General features: G+C 42.2%; 1 protein-coding gene across 4 annotated transcripts in view; it reads right to left on the bottom strand.

Annotated features, from left to right (window-relative positions):
* The window catches only part of Dgkh (diacylglycerol kinase eta), a 153,440-nt gene that overhangs the window by 54,697 nt on the left and 83,932 nt on the right, over positions 1-14,811 (bottom strand). For all 4 annotated transcript variants that reach the window (XM_051195338.1, XM_051195339.1, XM_051195341.1 and 1 more), the window contains exons 5-6: positions 2,658-2,762; positions 2,258-2,390 (exon numbers count right to left, since the gene is read on the bottom strand). In XM_051195338.1, the coding sequence (XP_051051295.1) occupies positions 2,258-2,390; positions 2,658-2,762 (238 nt within the window). The remainder of the gene's footprint in view (positions 1-2,257; positions 2,391-2,657; positions 2,763-14,811) is intronic.

Genomic DNA, 14,811 nt, shown 5'->3' with positions numbered 1-14,811 from the left:
GAAGCAGTTAAAATGTAACATAATAGATTGCTGCTAGGAAGAGAAGTTAAATAAACACAGAAGAGGTTCTTCAGAAGAGAAAAACAAACATGAACACACACTCAAAAAACCCAATAACAAGAGTACTTGAAAAATATCACTTCTCTATCTAGGTACGGATTCCCCTGTTGGGATGGGTTTAATCTGAGAAAATTCATTGAGGGATATATATGTTTCTGATATTTGCATTGTCATCTATTTATATTAGTAGTCTGAGACTGTCATAAGGTAAACATCCAGAAGTATTTTAAAAGTCCAAGTACATTAAGAAAACAATCCGGCAGCTTGGGAAACAGTCACAAAGATGGCAAAGCATTAGGTAACCCGGAGCTGGGCCTGTGGCACACACCTTTAATCCTAGCACTCAGGAGCTGCAGGCAGGTGGATGGATGGCTTTGAGTTTGAGTTCAAGGCCAGTCTGGAATATAGTGACTTCCATGCAAGGATATAGAAAATGGTAAAAATTATATAGTTCATTACTTCAAACCCTTGCCATTAAAAGTGAAACAGGTCATTTAAAACAAACATCATACCTTATAACAAAGTCCTTCCTGACAGTTACCTTGTTTTTTGTTTTGTTGGTCTTTTTTGTTATTATTCTTTCCTTTTCTTTTCTTTTCTTTCTTTCTTTCTTTTTTTTTTTTTTTTTTTTTTTTTTTTTTTTAATTTCTGCAGCTGAGGACCAAACCCGGGGCCTGCTGCTCTATCGCTGAGCTAAATCCCCAACCCCCTAAAGTGCTTCATACAATAATAGGCCTTGAGACTAACAAGTTTTCATAACAAGTAATGATGACAAGCCAGACTGTTGCCATGGTCACCAAGAAATGCACCTATATTTTGTTAGGTGGCAACTGAATTTCTTCAGATATGGCTGAAAAACAGCAAGTTCCCTGGCCAACAATGTCACTATCTAAAACCACAAAACTTCACAAATACTGTGGTATAATTAAGACTTTTATTCCAATATTTAATCTTTACCATGCTGGGTCCTCCTAAATGTTAAACATAAAGACAAGCATCCATTTTTGTATATTTGGTATTGATTTCTTTGTTATTTGGGGTTTTTTGTTTGTTTGTTTGTTTGTTTAATATTGATTTCTTAACATTGAACTTGTTTTGTTCAGATACTATTTAGATAATTGTGAAGGGCAATTTCTCCCTGGGATTATACTTAACATTCCTAATTGAATTAGGAAATTATGAAAAGTATTACTTTTTTATCGTGACTGACTTCTGTTTACATGCATTGAACCCAGTCAGCATCTGGACTGGCAGGAGAAGAAGGGGACACAACTTCCAAGCTCATCCCCAGCCCCACGTGGACTAGGTGAGTGGCTGACACAAGGGCCATCGCAGATTTTATCACTTGAAATCCATTAGTGGTGAGAGTCTACCACCACTTTAACCTAAACCCTAATTACACATGCCCAAAAGTACTTAAAGATGTGATTGCATCTGAGAATCATCAGATGCTACCCGTTCTGTACATGGTTCAAAAACAGTGCCCAATACTCCACTCTTCACACTGAAGAGGCATGAGCTTTCCCTTAGTAGCTACTGACAGATTTGCCTTTGGTACTCATGGTCCTAAGTTAAGTAATAACTCGCACATGTTTTAATTCAAACTCTAGCATTAAAAAGGAAAGAAAGAAAGAAAACACTAGAATGGGCCTTAATTTAAAGGATGTTAAAGAGGTTGAGATAATGATGTACAGTGTTTGCCTAATGCACACCACGACGCTCTGGGTTCAATCCCCAGTGTTGTGCAAAATAGAAAGGGAACTAGCAATATGATGCCCATTTAAATGAAGCGTAAGTAAAGGCAAATAGTTCAAATAATGCAATATAAATAACGTAACCATCAGGAGTTCTGCCAACAAGTATACCCTGCTCTCCACAGTCAATTAGAATAAAGAACACTTGAATGCTACCAAGCTCAAGGGATGTTCAGACAATAGTAGTTTCTCTAGAGAACACTAAATTTTGATGTATGCTTCCTTTCAAATGATTTCTGTTGAGCACCAATATTTCCCCAAATCAGTCCCATGTGTGCAGAGCCCAACACTGCAGTAGAACAAAACTTAAATCTTGATTTGAACACCTCTCCCAGGCCTTGCCCCCAACAAGGAAAGGGTTTTCCTGCACTGTGTCTGTCTTCTTCTTTCTTGATGGTGCACTTGGGCTGTTGGTAGAGCACAAAAGCAGAATGCTACAGTACCTTCACAGGACAGGCCGTGGGAGGTAACACCGGAGAGGCTCTCCCTGCACACGTTACAGAAGGTGGGCCGGGCATGGGAGCTGGCGTACCAGTTATGCATCCCTGAGAAATGTTCCACATTAAACTGGGCCACCTAGAAAGGAAAAGTCAGGACAGAGTTGCAGGAGACCGAGGCTAGAGACTCGTTCGTGACTGCCTGCAATATTCCTGCCACAGTGAGGACCACACTTCCAACCCATCACTCTGACCAGCAAAGAGCTTGAAGGCAAAACAAGATGTGCTTTACACAAGTTCTAATGAGCCTGCCCACACTTCCTCCTGCACAGGCTAGCTCTGGCTCTGTGGCAGCTCTTATGTGAGCCCATGCTGTAGGGACACGAAAGAATAGATGTCGCGTTACCTCATAGGGTTCTCTGCTCTGCACTGACTTCAGAGAGCTGATCCAGTCTTCCATCTCCTTCCTGTTCTCAGCACATAGCATCAGCCTTCTGAATGGAGTGATTATCTGAAATGGACAGTTCAACCTAGTGATTATTAATAACCAACAAAAGGGTTTCTTTGTTTTACAAAGCTGGACCTCTTACAAGACAATTCCATCTCTTCGTTGGGGTCTTCATTTCCTTGATGAAGAAGGAGAGGTTTCTGTGACACACGAGTTTCGGTCTGTGTGACAGAATGTGTTCTAGGAAGGACGGCTACTCAGGAGTCTGCTCATCTCCTGATTCTGTAGCGACTAATCAGGCTTTTTAGCTCTTTCTAAAGACGACTCCCACAAATAAACAAGCATTCTGATTGCATGCAATGCATCTTCAAGCCTGGTTGTAAATACACTTTGAAGTCATTTGAAATGACACCCAGCTTTCAATTTGGAAAGGAGTTTTAAATTAAAAATGTAGTATTAAATTTCATAACTGACGTACTATGGTATTTCCATCATATGAAGGCTCCCTCCTCTCACTGTGTAGAAATTTATTTGTATTATTTTTTAGTTAGAGCAAAGTGGATGACAGCATAAAAATCCTTGATGAAAGAAAATAATTGTGACTTTCACTTTTTTTTCATGACACTGAGAAAAAAACAAATTAATTGTATTAAGAACCTTAAAGAAAATGTAATGGAAAACTACAGCTGTTTTAGCATCACAGGTGCTTTCAAATAAGCTTCTAATTGAACTCTGCTTATGAATATAATATCATGGATGCTGCCTGGAGCCACTGAAACCCACACACTCATTACAAGGAAGGGACCATTTATGCACCCAGCAAAATGCTGCATTCTGCCCAACAAGTTGTTTTCAAATAATATATTAAAGACTTATTTATACAACAAATATAAAAACTTCCCATCTCTTGATCAACTGATAAACTAAATATTTTACTATAAATACAGCAGATATCGTAAGTAACTGTGAAGAAATGATCACCTGTAAGTTAAATGAAAGGGGACCATTCCCTAAAGAGGGAGCTAGTGAACTCAACCACCACCCACCTGAGCAAGTTAAGCCGACAGCGCGAGCAACAGAGAAAGGAACCCATCTGAGCCACTCACCAGCCATCGCCGCCTCACTTGTTCCTAGACTACTCTGTCTGCCAGAAGCCCAGCAGCTTTTGCTACTTCTGACAGGCATCTGCACTTAAATAGAGGCAGCCCTCAGTCACATGGCGGGCGCGGGGCACCAACTGCTCTGCTCTTCGTGGTTGTTAATTGCACATGAAATCGAAGACAGCCTCACTTTCTCGTGTTCTCCCTTTAAACGACCTTCTTTGGGTAAAGCTTATTAGCAGCTGGTCACTCCTCTTCCTGAATAAATACTTAATGCAAAGAGCAAGGCCTCTCTCATCACTTGGAAGCCAAATGGATGCTTTATTGCTTCAAAATGTTTTTCTAGGGCAGTTCATCAAATGTGGCAGAGAGGTACCATTAAATCATAATACACTCCTGGCTCTCGAGGCTGGCACAGCATCCAGAAACCTGCATGTTCTGCTGGCTCACTAATGGCATCTGAGTAAGTGTTATATGCCTCCATCATTTGTTTGACTTCAGCTATACAACGGGGTGTAAATATATAAGGTTCCTTTCAGGTGTCATCCCATTCTTTGATTCTGTGAAATTCTAAGCAAAGCATGGGGACTGACAGTCAAAACTCAAGAAGCTTTTGAAAGCAGAACAGAAGGCAGGTGGTGGCTTCTAAACATTCTTACAGATTTTGGAACAGTTCTAAGTGATTCCAGCAGGAGTGCACAGTCACGGGCACACCTTCCATGCTAAGGAGGGCTACATATTTGCAATTTTCACTTTTGAATGGAGTCTTGCTTAAAGGTGAGCAATAATGAGCAAGCAGAGATCATCACACACAAAACATTCAGACCCAAAATTAAGTTTTTCGAAGGCAAAAAGGCAGCAGAGTGATTTTGATGGGCAGGCCTTGTGATTAATCAGAATTAAGAACCTACTAATTGTAAATCCACACTCTCAGAAGTCAGTGTGAAGAGAAATCAGTCCTTCATAAATGATGCAGAACAGAGAAGGCCAGCTTTGAGGCCATAGTGCTTAAAGAACCGGGACATCTGGGCTAAGTAGAGCTAGGCTCAGCCAGCAAGCCTGCAGCCTCCAAGCATGCATCCTTCCTCTCAGCATCCCTCAGCCAGTCAGCTTCCAAGCACTTGGTCCCCTCCCGCTGTCTGTACTGGGGGCGGGGAGGGTCACAGCCCTAGGCGACACACAGGCTCCAGTTATTCTTCAGCGGAACCCCATCACTCCAGCCTCGCTTCTCACCAGATTTTATAAGGGCAAATTTAGAAAATTAGTTGCTTCTTAGCTGAAAGTTTATCTGACTCAGACTCTATTATGATCACAGGCAGCCCGGAGGCTAGCACTCCTCTCACACAATCGCGGGCGTGTGTGTGTGTGTGTGTGTGTGTGTGTGTGTGTGTGTGTGTGTGTGTGTGTGTGCTTTCTACGTCTGGGGAAGTTTCTGGAACCAGAGACTGTGCTACCTTCCTCCACTATCCCCTTATCTGTAACTCTCCCTTCCTACTGATGCCTCCATATGCACCATCACGCACACCTGAACTAGTGTTCCTTGAACTATGACAGCCCCTGGAACTCTGGAGCATAACCAAGTGTTCACCTGCCATTGGCTAAGTGTATATAGAGAACCCAAGCCAAGGGAACACTACAGGGCTGGTCAAAAGAGTCTGTGATGAAAAAAAGGAAACCACCGATTTGCTTGTCTGGAAAACGGCTCTAGTGCCAAGCAGTGGCATCTAAATTGCTTTCCTAAATGGTACCCAGGAAAGTAGAAAAAAGTTCGCATTAGTAGAATGGTTAACGGTTGAGAGTTACTGGCAAAACAATCAATCCAACCACACTATTACGTACTTCTAAGACTCAACAGTCTCCCAGTCTGGCTGGGTAAGGTGACTCTTATAATCCCAGAAATAGGGGTGGCTGAGGCAGAAAAATGTTTGAGTCCTCACTGGACAAGATAGTAAGTTCCTTGCTGGGCTGGACTACACAGTGAGACCCTGTTTCAAAACACCCCCCCCAACTAATAATAATAATAATACTTCAGGCTGATAAAACATCAAATATAAAACCCTATGGAACTGGGACACCGAAGTTAGACTGAAAATATGCTAATGTGCACAAGCAAAAACACAAAAATAAAGCCCAGATACATAGCCAAATACTATCAAGATATTACAGACCAATTTAATTCTTTTTGTTCATCCATTTGCAGTTTTTAAAGCAAATATGTAGTATTTCTGTAATAAGAACCATTTAATTTTTTTTCTGACAGAAAGATGGGAGGTTTAGAATATAAAAATGTGTAGGAAAGTTTGGGTAGAGAGAGGGATGGGAGAGGGGGAAGGATGAGGGACAACCAATACTAAAAATGTTTGAGAAAGCTATGTGGAAACCTACTGTTTTATATGCTTCCTAGAGAGTTTACCTGGAGTTATCCTCCATGAGGGATAAAGGCCCAGCGTCAGAAGTGGATACTTGCTGTGTTGGTCAACAGTGTTCCAAAGACCCCCCTACCCCCCCAAGCAATACAGGTTACTATCACTGCTCTTGGCTGCCCATCAGAATTTCATGATAAGACCCTAATACTGGAGACACACTTTCATCTCAGAACAGGACGAAATCACGTTGATTCTGATCAGAACTCACCTTCTCTGCTGGCTAGCGTTCACAGTTCGCAGTACTGGAAGGACAGTGCTAGGCAGGACAGTGCCTGGGATGGGGGTGGGCAGAGTTAATCAACAGTGTTACCCAGCTGTGACTGTCGTGAACTAAAATGATGACTGATGTGGTAAGATATAGTTACAGAGGTAGCCAACCACTTTCCGAGCAGACTTAAGGCTCCTTCCATAGGAGGCACTGGAACCCTGGCTGGAGAGTGTGTTGGCCCCTGGGTGAACCTGCTGTATTAACCCTGCTAAGTGGGTACAATGTCAAGCTCACCTCTGAAGTCACATCCCTGAAACCATACATTAGTGCAAACCTCAGACCTCATCACAAGAGTTTCCTTTTAGCAGTGGACAGTGGTTAATGCAAAAAGCCACAACCGGTCAAAACACAGAGAACAAACGTCTGTGGGATGCTCAACTACAAATAGAGTTATCTGTACCACCCCCGCCCCCACACACCCCACACAGACCCTTACACACAAAGGCTCAGGGAAGACGGAGGGAGAGGGGACAGACAGACTGTGAAAGCCTGTGGTCGGGGAGACTGGAGTGTATCCAGATACAACCTAACTATGCACCCGTGTGCTCATAAGCAGCTGTGGGCCCCCTGTCCGGGATCAAGGCGGTGAACAGCACAGTAGGGTGAGGAGGGCCTGTGAGTTCCCATGCCTGACTAAGGAACTTGTGGGGAGTCAGTTTTCCTCAAGTGTGTGACTCTAGCCTGGTAGGTCAATCACACTAAAGAGCAGCACAAGCTGGGCTCGGTGGGGTAAGGAGGAGATGATGATGAAGGCACGAAGTTGGGAGGGTGTGGGGAGGCGGGAGCTATAACTGGGATGAACTGGTGAGAAAGGTGGGGGGTGAATTTGATCAAAGTACACTATATGAAACGTTTAAAGGATAAAATTGCATTTTAAAAAAGAATATTAAAGTGTATGCTCGACCTAAGTAGGATCCCTCAACTTCTTCTGTACCTCAGAATCACCTGGTTTCCTTACTTTTCAAATCCCAATGTATACGCTAACTACTCTCTCATCCAAAGAAGGCATGGGTACCAATTTACAAAAAAAAAAAAATGAAACAACAAGCAAAAACCCCTTCTGGGTGATTCCAAAGTGGAGACAAGTTTGAGAATCAATGTCTGCAGGCAATTTTCATTTTATACAACAATGTTTGAGCTAAAAACTGAAAAGTTTCTAAATAGAAGTGAATTAGAGGTAATTGTCTGGAGCCAGGACAACCTAGCCTAAATCCCGCCAGCATCCTCTTTTGTCTCTGGGGCTGAGACCATGCCTCTGAGCCTGTGGTTCCGCAGCTAACTAGGGACTGAGCAGTAACTCAATGGTGGTCAGGGGTCCAGCTTAGCTAACAGCTGTCTGTCTCTTTCCACTGGCAGAGACTGCACCTGTACTGTCATTTGCAGAGTACATACTTATTTCTTGTATTTGTGGTCCAAGACGAAAGTCAAGAGATTGTTAATTAAAAACGAAGGTTTCTGCCAGTCAAACCTCATGCCTAGTAAACAAACTAACACTAACAGAATTACGGTAGTGACCTAGTGGCATCCTCCTTGGACGAAGAAAATGACCAATGAATTAAGGGTGGAGAAAAGAAAAAACAATTTCTCCTATAGCACTACACCCAACCTAACCTAAAGTAAGAGTAGTGAATGAAAAACTAAAAATAAAAGCGTGCAGAAATGAAGATGTCCTACAGTCCCTGTACAGCTGAGAGAATTTTACTATCCATCATACCCAAGCTGCAGATGACAAAGATCTCCTTGCTTTAACTAAGATGCCTGGCTCTGCCATAAAGGAAGTTCTCTGACATTCTCTGGTCATTTTCCAAGTTTGACAACCTCTTCTGTTAGGAAACCCTGATTTCCGACCTAACATTCTAACTGGTTGCATCCACTCTGCTAGGACAGGCTGTGCTTCATCTGGAGCCACTGTGCTGCAACACAAGTTCACATAGCAGGAAGTCTTTCCTGAAGAGCAGGACACAGGCATATCTATTAGACTTGGACTTTCTCCACAGACCAATGGGCTCTAACGGTGTGCCTTTTTAACACTAGCTCTGCTATCCCTGTAAACTGTCAACTGCTCAGTCTCAACTCCCTTCCCCCATCCTCCCTTATGAAATCTAAATCCACCTCTTCAATTATGCATGTTTCCCCCCCCCATTCTTTTTTTACGGCACGAAGTAATTCACTTTGACAACTTAAATGTGCCAAACGGCAATGCGATCGCGCATCATAAGTGACTATTTTAGGAACAGAGATGCCCCCATTTTTCAGAGTACACTGAGGACCTCCACTATTCAAGAGCTTGGACGTGCAAAAGCACAGGTGTGCACCTTCATCAAAACGCACCCATCCTAGCCCCAAGGAGACCCTCAGAGGCGCCATCTTGAAAACTCTGAGAGGAGGTGAGGATAATTTTAGATGGAATTTTGGATGCGCTCTGGCATAGCCCCCCGGATGATTTTGTCACTCACCTGGGTCATCAACCATGAAAGGTAGTTTAGGTGTCTAACTTTTCTATCAGTAAAGACAGTGCCTGGTTTCAATGGTATCAAAAGGTACTCTCAACCTTTATGTTTTTCTGTCTGTCTTGTGGCATCCTTCTGAACACAGACAGTACTCTCATCTGCCTGCAACGTTACCCCTTGTAGTCACCAGTCTAAAATAGCATCCCATGCACAGCACCTCATACAATACACCAGGAGATTATGGTCAATGCTTCATTTGGCTATTCTGCATAAATTCTGTGCTACCGTGTTGTTTAAAACACACTGAAATCCACCAGAATTTGATAGGTAGAAATGAAAACAGCTAAAGTCCCTATTTTTCACCTGACCAGTTCATGAACTTCTATTAATACTGGTCCCTTTGGGGATGTGAATCTGAGACTTATACTTAGCTTCCCAAGTGGTCTAGTTTCTCACATCAGTATTTCGCCCAATTGATTATCACTGTTGAAACCCCATCTGCTTTCTAAGATGACAATTATTTACCTATTTTTTCTGAAGTATTAATAGATAGTAGAGGTTTAACATATCTTTTCTTCCAAAGTTGCTTACGTTTTACTGAAAGAAATGTCGTTATAACATTAGTAGTACAATACATTGAAAGTACAAAACTTAATGTCACAGTGAGTTCATTCAGGGTACTCTGACCAAGGAAAGTGCCCTGGGTATTTTCAACTGACAGTAAAATTTAAGTGAAAAGAATTTCAGGATAAGAATGGGTCTCATGGGGCTGGAGACATGGCTCAGTGACTAAGAGCATTTGTTATTCATGGGACGTAGGTTCAATTCCCACCGACTACATGGTGGCTCACTTGTTACCCCCCTCCAGAGGATCTGGCACCCTTTTCTGGCCTCTCTGAGCCTTGTATGTATGTGGTGCATAGACATACATGCAAGCAACATAGTAATCAACATTTTTTAAAAACTTTAAAAAAAGAAGATACATTTATCAAATTGATGGAATGTACACACATTCATTTTATCTGTGTGAACACAATAGAATATATACACTGAGTGGGTCAAGCGGGGTTAAAGTTTCATGAAGTCCCGAAACACAAATTTTACCATATTCAAGATGAAGTTGAATAATTTATAGACATTATAGACCATTGATAAAATTAAGCCTGACTAATGTATATGCCTGTGTGCGTGCATGCGCGCGCGCGCACACACACACACACACACACACACACACACACACACTAATTACAAATGAAATCACTAAGAAATGTTACTCTGTAAGCAGTATACTACTTAAGCAGAACTCTAGATCATTCCCTGTGGAATGTCAGCATAGAACCACACATACATATCCTCTACTCACATCAAAGTTCTTTCAGAGTCAATCTGTGCTTCTGTTTGAACTGATTTCACTGGACAATCACTTTGACTGCATAGCAAACAACTTGCCGATCTCTGGGCGATGTGAGAGGTGAGGGGCTCCTGTCATGGAGATTTGTAATCTTGAAAATCAAAACAGCCCCCAGAGGCACTGAGAATAAAAGGCAGGCTTGTTAGAAACACAAGGAGGTCTGAGCCATGCCTGCCCGTTTATCCGGCACAGGGAAGCTGTGTACCTTCTGGATGTAATAATTGTTTCTACAGTCAAACTAGAAATGAAGTAATTACCAATGTACAATGACACTGGCGTAGGAGAAGTCGATAACAGTATCAAACACTACTCACTGGTGACTAGGTCAATGAGGACAAGAGTCAAGTACTGAAGAGTAACTGATGGCGACTCACACAGTTATTCTCAGAAGCAGATGAGCAAGAGTGTACTTTTCTTCTTTCTTGCAGGAATACCTGACTCCTGTCCTCGGCAGAAAGGCATTCGTCCCTCCATTATCTCACAAATTAAATATGAGATAAGTTTGCACAACATACTGCCAAAAACAAATAAAAAACCCTAAATGATCTGTCCACAATTTGCTATTTCTCATGTAAACATAAAAATAGCAGCAGTACTGTTACAGCAAGGAAAATGAGGCAGTTTAGAATTCCTTCACCGTGCGATGGTGAACTGCACAGCTGTATTCTGTTCAGCCTTTCCCCTTTACCACATTAGGGATGTTTACTGGAGAAGCGTGTATAGGGACATGCCATGAAGTGAGATCTGCTTTTACAATTCAGATAAAACGGGGAGAGAGAATGGATGAAGCGATGAAATTAAATAGGTATCAACAGGGGGTAGGCAAGGGGCAAGCAGCATCCATGACAGCATCATCCGAAATGCTTGCCTATGTTTTAAATTTGTCCTTTGTAAAGGATTGTGGTGGCTAATCTTGGATGTTAACTTGGTATACGAGGGGCCCTAGAGTGAAGAACTGCCTCCATCAGATTGGCCTGTGAGCCGGTCTGTGGGGCATTGATGTAGGAGGGTCCAGCTCACCGTGGGCTGCTAACATCCAGAGGCAGCTGGGCCTAGGCTGTACACAAGAGGCTGCTGAGCATGAACCTCGGAATGAGCAGAAAGCAGCACTGGACTATGGTCCACCCTGCTCCCTTTCTTCCCCCAGCTTGCTTTCAGTGTTTATCACATCAACAGAAAGCAAACTGAACAAGCGCTGACACCTAGACTCTGTAAGGACAGGGTGAGGGACTTGAGGGTCTTAGTCCTTGGTCTTAGTCCCCTTTCACATACAAACAGCCGAAGCAATGCTTGGCTCTGAACTCAGTCCCCAGACCCAGTGGCTGGCCTCCACCTCCTCCTCTGAGCCCAAACTCATTACACAAATAATGTTGTTTTCCTTGTCCAGGCAACTAAATGTCCACAGAAGCTCACAAATGGAGGCTTTTGAGTACTGACTGTAATGGGAAGGAGGGGCTGACTGGCAACAGCTCTCAAATCCCACTCCCATCATTCATGAGTGGCAGTGGCCTTTCTTAACATAAAGTCAGCTTGTCTCCCTCCTTTCAGAGTTTTCTTGGAGCTAGGGGTGTAACTCAGTGGCCCAGTGTGTTTAGCATTCATGAGGCCTTCAGTTAGATTTGCAGCAGAACAAACCCTAACTTCCTCTATTTCTTGACTGAGGTATCATGGCTTCATGACAATGTCACTTTCCATGTTAATTTGACTTCCATCCACAACTGGACTTATTTTTTTTTTAATTGTCTTAATATGTAACATAAATCCAAATGTCTATTTCCATGAAGAAAAAAAAAAAACAAACCATAGATTTCAGGGCTTCCTCACCACCAATATAGAGTCCTTCATATTCACTAAGCTGTGGAAAAGGCAAGAGATAACATGAGATAGGATGCAGTCAGGCTGCTGTGCCTGGAACATTCCATTAAGATCTGAGTATATGCTAGAAATGAAAACGGGTACATTAGCTTCTTAGGAGGCAGAATTAACAGCCTGAGCCACAGCTTCAAGTTTAGACAGCTCTAGTGATGATGTTTAGAATTTTTGTATGTCTACATACTATGAGTAGCCATCTATTGGATAATTGTAACAGGACAGGGATATACTCCTATTGTATAATATGTTGGCATAAATTAAAAAGTGACCATCTCTGTTTTTCTTGCATGACTGTATAGCTCAAAGGCTTAACATGTCACCCAAGGCCATGTACTAGGTTTGAACTAAATCCTCTTCACCTTCCTAGCCATCAATAACAAAGGATGGGAAAGATTGTGCCGGCCATTCCGGAAGGACAGGCTTAGTAGTACATGCTACTCACTTTTTTTTTTTTAATTTAAAAATAATAATGAGAGTGGGCCTAGAGAGATGTTCATTTGGTAAAGTGCTGGCCTTGCAAGCACCAAGAAGGACCTGAGTTTGATTCTCCAGAACCAAATGCCAGGCACAGTGCTATCTATGTACTTATAACTCCAGATCTGGCAAGGTGGGAACAGACAAATTCCTAGGACTTTCTGGCCAGACAGCCCAGTCTACCTGATGAGTTCCAAAAATCCAATGTGTTGAGTGGGACCTGAGGAACAGCCAAGCAAGATGTCCTCTAGTGTGTAAACACACACACACACACACACACACACACACACAAACACAGGCACCTGTACATATACAAACACATACACAATGATAATAACTGCAGTTGCTTGCAGCATTATCTCAACCCTACAGGTATTTATGTGCTCTTTCAAGATGAAAGCATAAGAAAGTTGTTGGCAAAAATTAACCATAATGACCACAGTCACAGCTTCATTCACTGGCAGACAGGTCTTGCAAACCAGGCACCCTCAGAGAACAAAATGTTTACAAGGTATACAATTTCATATGGCATTGTGTTGGAGGTATTACATGTACGTGAGAAACAGAAGTTACTGCATAAATTATAATGCTGAGGATTAGAGTGTATCAGAAATTATTTATGTTGGTTGCTGCAGGCACACCCACTGTAAATTAGCGGTATTAGTTAATGGGCACATTAAAAGTGTTACCATTCATTTAGTATTTTCAAACTGTACCAGAGATCGGGAATGATGCATTAGCTTCATTCCCTTGGCACAAACTGTTTGGTTTCTAACTGGAAATAGCTTTATACAGGACACATATGCAGTGGGAAATTTCCAAACAAAATAATTATCTTGCTTTGTATTACTGCTCACTACAAATGGGATGCATCTAAAACTTAAATTTTCCATTAGTCTGTATTCGAACTTGAGTAGTGGAGAGGACACTTGACTTTGCTATACACTTAAAAATAAGCCATGGAAAAACACCCCCAAATCACTTTAATAGAGTTGAACGCACCTCTCCAATTGTCTGCTCCCAGGGGATCTTACAGTAAGTTCAAATTCACATCATCCAGGACTTTCATCCTGTTTTCACTTCTTGTAAACCTGATTTTATATTTACTTCCTGCTCTTGATTCAACCATTACTTATACCCCATCTCCTTGGCCCTCACTTGGCCACAGCCCTCTAGCCTTTCTGCACAGGCCTCCTGATCACTCCATCCTTCCTTCCTTTCCATGGTGAGCAGCTGGGCCCCTACCCTACCACGCTTTCTTTCAATGTGGCAGTATTGCCCAAGGTGCTTCTCATGCTAATTCCTAACTCCTGTCAAGTACACCAGATGGGAAGCTGCCAAAGGAGGTCGGGAATAGAATATATAATTCTTTATAGAAAATTCAAAATACTTTTATAATGAAAAGGTCTGCCGCTTAAACCTGACCCAGTTACCAACTTCCCTTCCTAAAGATAAACAATGGTCAGCTTCTTAGTGCATCTCTCCAGAGACAGCCTATCTATACATGAGAACTATGTGCTCCCTGGCAGTTTAAATATACAAAACTACGTGCATACACGAGCACACAGTAGCATTATGGAACCTTAACTGTCCTATATCTGAGTTTTCTCATTGGATAAAGTCAGCCTGCATTGTTAGACACATGGCTAGTTCAAAAGGCTGCAGAGCATTCTGTAGTGATATGTTGCATAATTCAATCACCTCTGATTGACATATCTGGGTTCTTTCCAGTCTTTTGGCTACGACAATGTACAATCGATATCCATTACATATATACTTCTGCAAGCATATACAGAACCAACAATTCACTATCCGTCATTCCAGAGGCTGGGGCGGTGAAGGCTCAGATCAAGACATGAAGCAACTTGTTTACAGTCTTTCCTGGGAAGTGTGTACCAAGGAAGACTAAAATGTCTATACCTTACTTGTCTAATAGAGACAGTTAGCCTATCAACCACCATAAGAGCACTGGAAAATAAGCAAGTACTCTGACCGCTACTAGCTGTACACTGTTCCACATCCTTCAGTATATGAATGGCCAGATCTGAACACATCCTGTCAACAATGATGCTCCTTGGATTTGGAGAAAGGGATCAGCATTAGCGTGCAAA

Source organism: Phodopus roborovskii, unplaced genomic scaffold (genome assembly GCF_943737965.1).
Source record: "Phodopus roborovskii unplaced genomic scaffold, PHOROB, whole genome shotgun sequence".
Classification (NCBI taxonomy): Eukaryota; Metazoa; Chordata; class Mammalia; order Rodentia; family Cricetidae; genus Phodopus; species Phodopus roborovskii.
The sequence above is the reverse complement of the archived record's forward strand: the minus strand, read 5'-3'. Positions and strand labels throughout refer to the sequence as shown.